The sequence below is a fragment of the Quercus robur genome, chromosome 10, assembly GCF_932294415.1.
Source record: "Quercus robur chromosome 10, dhQueRobu3.1, whole genome shotgun sequence".
NCBI lineage: Eukaryota > Viridiplantae > Streptophyta > Magnoliopsida > Fagales > Fagaceae > Quercus > Quercus robur.
Genome location: NC_065543.1, coordinates 45,885,666 through 45,892,004, shown reverse-complemented (window position 1 = coordinate 45,892,004; position 6,339 = coordinate 45,885,666). Strand labels below are relative to the sequence as shown.

Sequence of the window (6,339 nt, the reverse complement as noted above, 5' to 3'; positions counted from 1 at the left end):
ACACATTACCGAATCTGTGTTTTATATTCCCATATAGTATATAACAAGACAAATTCATATCCAAGCTTCGATGTTATCAATATCTTTAATTAGCCAATAGATAATTAGAGGCCATCAAAGTGTTATATTTGGAGTCACATGCAATTATGCAAACGACACGCAACACAAAGAGAATGTTTGCTTTTTACTGAAAACTTTGTTTTGATTTCCTTCCATGTCTCAAACAATCCTAACCACGTAGGCAATGTAGTTGTATTGCTTTTGCAAATAAATAATAATATAGCTCTTAATCACTCACTAAAACATAGAGACAAAAGCATATATATATAAAGATCTGATAGACTAAACACTACTATGAGGCATTTTTTTTTAAACCGGAAAAGCACTACTATATCTTCCTCGAGATTACAACAAAATCCTAGAGCTTTGAATGTCTTACACACAAGACAACAAATTAGAACGAAGAGATCAAATATTAAATTACAAAAAACCAATAGTAAGGCGCTGAGGGCAGTCGTTTTTGGACTATAATGCTTCTCATTCACACTGAGATTGTAATAAGACCACCTTCATAGAAAGAGAAACACAAAAAACAACCTTTCCATCAAAGGCATATAGATACAGAGATAGTTGGACAATCTAAGATTAATTTATGCGAGTGATTAAGTCATTTATCACACCAACCCATGATGATAAACCTTTGACTTTGTGGATAGGTACTCAAGATTAACTAGCTTAAACTAATGGATTAGTCGTGGATGGTCCATAACCATTCATCATGCCAGACCAAGATCCTAGACCGTTGATATAAGCAAACGAGTCCTTTCCAGCATCAGAACAACCTTGGTCTTGCCAATCAAGGGACAAGAGCTTAGTGTTTGGCTTCACATCCATTGCATTATGGTCCTGATCATTTGCATGATCATATGGTAGCATTAACCTCTGGCATGTGTCCATGAAAGTCCCACTATTCCCATCAATATTGGACATCCCAAATGGAGAGCACAGACCAAATTGTGGTGCCAAACTATGACCACTAAGATGATCACCAAGCCCACCAACCATACCTAAGTGATCACCATTCCCCATGAAATCATAGTTCCTAGAATTCCCAACTATAGCTTCCAACTTATTCTCCATAAAATCAATAGGCCTAATGGAATTCTCAAGCATTCCATTATTATTATACTTAGCCTCCATGAAAGTAGGGTTACCAAGTGCCCCATGTGTGCCAAGTATATTACTAAACTGTGAATATTGCACCTCTGGAAATGAAAGCTGAAGATCAGTAGGGTTGTGAGATGATGATGATGATCCAAGGTGGTTTTGGTTGGGTTGGTCATTGGGTTTTTTAGATGAAACCTTCTTGTTCTTTCTACACCCACCACCCACAGGAATGTTCCTAAGAGTGCCACCCTTGGTCCAATACCTTCTACAGGTCTTGCAAAAGTACCTTGGCTGAGAGAGGCTGTAGTTGTTGTAGTAGCAAAACTTGGTGTGCGTTGAGTCACACCTTGGACACTTGAGGGCTTGGTCATGCGGTGGCCTCAGCCGCCTCTCTATCAAGGGCCTTGAACATGTTAGCATGTCCCCAGAGGGTGAAGAAGAATCCATTCCAGATTCATCGTTAATTGTGCCCTGACATACATATCAAAAGGAGATAAGTGATTGAAATAAATTATGGAATTGTGTCAGAAACATATACGCGTTTTACGCGTCATGACAATAATGCAAAGTACTAGACATTCTTTGTCCTTTCAGATATCAATCAGAGTGTCTGAATGCTTAACCTATATAGAAATATTATATTGTAAAGTACTACACCTAACCCGAGGACTGAGTGAGCAGTGATATGGCAAAATTTTCATCCACAGCTTTTAACATGAATTCATCAAATTGTTTGTTTGTATCTCTAATGTAGCGCATGGTAGAAAACATTGACATATGAAGATAAAAACTTGAACTTTAATTCCTAGAATTGCAACTTATAAGCATGCATTGCTGTTCTGATTGACCTATAATCAAAATAACATCATTTTCTCTCCAAATTTGCTGCTTCATACATAGGACTAATACAGTCTGACAACCTAACTGGCATCATTGCAATATGATTAAGATGAAACTAAATGCTCCTTCAGGCTTAAAATTGAATTGAATTTGTTGTTCTGAGTGGCATTGATTACTAAATACTCTATACAAAAGTGTGCTCAGTGTACAAAATCTTCACTTTTTGTAAAGTCTGGAAGAGATAATTGATAGGCAGTTTTAACCCAATTGATAAATAACAATATATACTAATTTAATCATGGCCCAGAAGATGATTTTTGATCTGCCATGCATAATGGATATAAGTATATATATAAACTGCAGTTTCAAAAGCATGGCATATATACCTGTAACCAGTCAGAAGAATCCATGCAAACTTGCAAAGAAGTAAGACCCATTAACAAAACCCAATTGCCAAAGATAAGAAAAAGTGCCAAAAAAAAACAAAAACACAGGTCTAGCTAGCTTCAACCCCTAGTTAGCTTTTAGAAACACTCCATATATAGCACTCTTTCACTTCTATTTTCTTATCTATCTCAGTGTTTGTGTGTTGGAGAAGGAGAGTGATATTGTAAACTAAGAGAGACAGAGAAAGAGAGCTGAGCTAAGAGCGAGTGAGGAAACTGAGTGTTGTGTGTGTTTGGGACTTGGGGTTGGGCTGTGAATAAGAAGGAAGAAAAAGGTAGTGTAGAGAGCAACTCTACTCTACAGCTACAATGTATACAGCGTCGGTGGGAACACAACATGGTCCCACAGTCTGTCCACTGTCTCTAAAGACACTGGCCCCACAGCATTACCTCAGCTTGACTAAACTCACTAAATGGACGGCTATGATGTGATGCATATACATGATGTTGGTGGGGTTGGGGAAAGGGAGAACCGTTGATGGGGATAGGAGTGTACGTCAGAGATATCGGCGTGGTCGTCACATTGTAAGTCTTTGTTTGATGTGACACTGTGTGAGAGAGAGAGAGAGAATATTTGGGACCCCGATAAAGAGAGCTAAGGGCTGGCTAGCAGAGAGAGTGTGAGCAGCAGCAAGAGCATACCGAAAGAGCACTCCACTTGGGGGCCCAAATTTGAGTGGACCCCACTAAGCTCTCTCTTCTCGCAAGCAAAGGATATATTCTAGTTTTACTATCCACACATGACACACGGCGTCTCAGGTGCCTCATGCTTATTGCGGTTCAAATGGGTTTGGAAGAGTAACACGGCCTAATATGCGCCCGAATTCACGACATACTTAAGAGCTTGTTTGAATCGAAGGGGAAGAGAGGGAGAATAGAAGAAAGTAGAATAAAATTGACTAAAAATAGATCAATTTTAAGCTAATTTTAAATTACTCTACTCTCCTTCCTTTCCTCTCAATCCAAACAGACCATAATTGTTAAATTATGATTGGTTTATACAAATAGTATAAGTGGTAGCTTTATTTATAAGCCATGTTGTTTAATCACAAGTTAACATTTGGCCATATTGTTAAATTGGATGTGTTAGTAGGCAAACTGCTCACTAGTTTAGTTCAAAATTCATACGGTTCTTACTTCTCACTTGCTACTCAGGGCTAGTCCAGCCATTGTTGAGTATATAGCCTGTTCCATTTCTCAACATTCTTTCAGATCTCTTATAACAATAATACGAAGTCATTAATTTAACAAACAAGTAAATATCATTTGAGAGGTTGGTTGATTTAATTATAACAAAGAAAAAGTAGTATAAAACAAAATGATAAGTTTTGTTAACTTGTTACATAAATGGTTTAAGTATAATTGTTGCTAGGATACTTTTTCCTATGTAAACTTGGTCATGTCATTAATAATAAGTCTAGTGACGTTTTTGAAAAGTTTTATATCTCATCCCCGTTTCTTACTAATCTGTTTGGCTTAGCTTTCTAAAAAACTCACCATTTGAGTGCAATTTTTTATGCTCGTTCCTCTATGTATAGTTTAGTTTATCCAACCTAATTTTTAAAGCAAAACAAACAAATAAAAACAATCTCATCCAAACACATAATATGTTTATTATATTGGTATCAGTTATCACATACACATGCATTAAATTTGTCTTCAACGTTTAATTTTATATGGAAATGTGCTTCTTACATGAATTAGGGTAAAATGACTTGGAATGTGACGTATATGTTCATGTCTTACAAATTACAATGTGCTTTACTTCCAACCATTTTAACTGAAGATATAACAATTAGTCTATTTCAAATACTTAGAACTTGGATTTAAGTAAACATTATTTTACAGAAGATTCAAACTTTGCATTCAAATCAGACTTCCCCAAGATAGATGCCGAAAGTAACACAAAAGAGAAAATAATTAACCAAATCGATCAACTTTGAGAATAAGAATTTCAATTTCTAGCCTGTAGTTACACTTTTATTTTTATTTTTTTCAAAAAAATATAATCTTTTTGAGATTTTAATCAAAAACTTATAGGATATACAAAGTTTTTCAAATGAAAGTTCTCTTCCTGTTAGGCGGGGTTGGTACAATATATGATCTTAAAATGAAGATTCGAAGGCCTCTCACAAGGAATAAACATGATGGTTCACAATGACACTTTATGCGCTCAGAAGAAAATGAAGAAGATATAGCGTGAAGAACACACTCCAGTCAACAGGGCCCAAAGTACACATTGTCAGGTGAATAAAGTGAGCCCAGTGTCCACGTTCCACCGTACACACACCTTAAGTCCTCACTGGTTCCTTTTTGTGAGTAGTGAATCATGCATTCGATTTTTCTTTTCTTTTTTGATCTCTTCCTAGCTAGTTATGACAAAGTATTAACAATCATGCATGTCAATCATGAGGATGTTATTATTATTATGATCTCAAACCTTTGTCATCCTAAGATGTTTGGCATGAAATGCATGAAGGACCACCTACAATGTTTGGCTATCAAAACACAAATGTTTTCTATGTTTTCTAGATCTATTAGTGGGTTTCATTGGGTCTTAATTAGCTTCTTAATCTGTCTCACAAGAGAGATTGCCAATGCATCATTACATTTGTAGTTATAGGGTCTTGCACAAAATCATGATAGTTTTGTTTAAAAGAAAATAGTAAAATCATTACCAAATTCATTATAAAATATTTAACAATTTGTCATAATACAACATCAATAACATAATAAATAACTTTTTTTTTTTACTTTAAAAGTTGATGTATTAATTTGTAAATAATATGTTGCAAAATTTGTAATATTCTAATATCATTCTTCCTTACTTAAAAAGTCTCTCACAGAAACTATGAGGTGAAAAAAAATGCTAAGATCATAATTTATTACACAACTTTTGCTATAATTTATCATATGACGAGTTGTAAATATTAGAGAAAAAATAGTAAATTCATGAGGGTCCACACTTTCATCATTCATAATTCACCATGTGAGAAGTTTTAACAAAAAGTTGTATAATAAGTTGTGTTTCAATCATTATTCTCGGGAAAAAGTATTGACAAAACTAAGTGAAAACCTTCATGCAATAATATGTGGGAGATGTTTTAGCCGGTTTCTAATCTATTTCAACATCATGGCAAAAAGGGGAGTGAGGAAGGGCGCATTACAAGTTCACCATATATTTTGACACCATTTCCAAAACATAGCACATGCATGCCATGCAATACTGGTTTGTTGTATATATTATTCAACAAATGTAGATTCCTCGTGAAACAATAAGATCACTTTGGAAGTATCTTCACTTTGATCGATTAAGTTAATAACAAATCAGGGAAATCTTGAGTTTCAAGCTACCTCAATCAACCTATAATCTATGATATATCTTTATGTACATTTTGCTTTTACTTTTTTTTTTTTTCTTTTCTCCTTTAATGTTTTTCCTAACTCAAATGAAAGTTTTGTAAAGGCCGATTAACACATCAATTCAAAAGCCTTTTTTTTCTCTCTCTTTCAACTCTAAATCCTTTATGCTTTGTTTTTTTTTTTTCAAGTATAGGATAGGTCATTACTCATTACACATATACCATACAACTACATTTATACCTTGTCATGTGGCTCAAAGGTAAACTCAAAAATGAGGTGAGGACCATTGCAAATAGATCGAACCCGTTGTGGTAACAAAGAAAAGGTGATCCAAAAACACCATTGAATAATAACATTTGCAGCAATGTGTGTCAGTTTGAATTTAAAATAGTTAGGCCTGTGGCTTTTAGACACAGAATCAACGGTTTCAAAATTGATCAGCATCCTCTCTGATCATCAGATTCTGGTGTGCTCTTTGTCATGATGATGGTCAAACCAACAGGGTCTCGTAATTGGTGCAGTC

At 35.1% G+C, this 6,339-nt stretch overlaps 1 protein-coding gene across 1 annotated transcript; it reads right to left on the bottom strand.

Moving 5' to 3' along the window:
- Positions 1 to 305: 305 nt before the first annotated feature.
- On the bottom strand, positions 306 to 2,711 carry LOC126703668 (dof zinc finger protein DOF5.6). The gene is made up of 2 exons (XM_050402714.1): positions 2,394 to 2,711; positions 306 to 1,638 (listed from the first exon to the last, which is right to left on the bottom strand). Exons 1-2 carry the CDS (start codon positions 2,442 to 2,444, stop codon positions 736 to 738), a joined length of 954 nt encoding a protein of 317 aa, XP_050258671.1. The 5' UTR covers positions 2,445 to 2,711; the 3' UTR covers positions 306 to 735.
- Between the last annotated feature and the right edge of the window lie 3,628 nt (positions 2,712 to 6,339).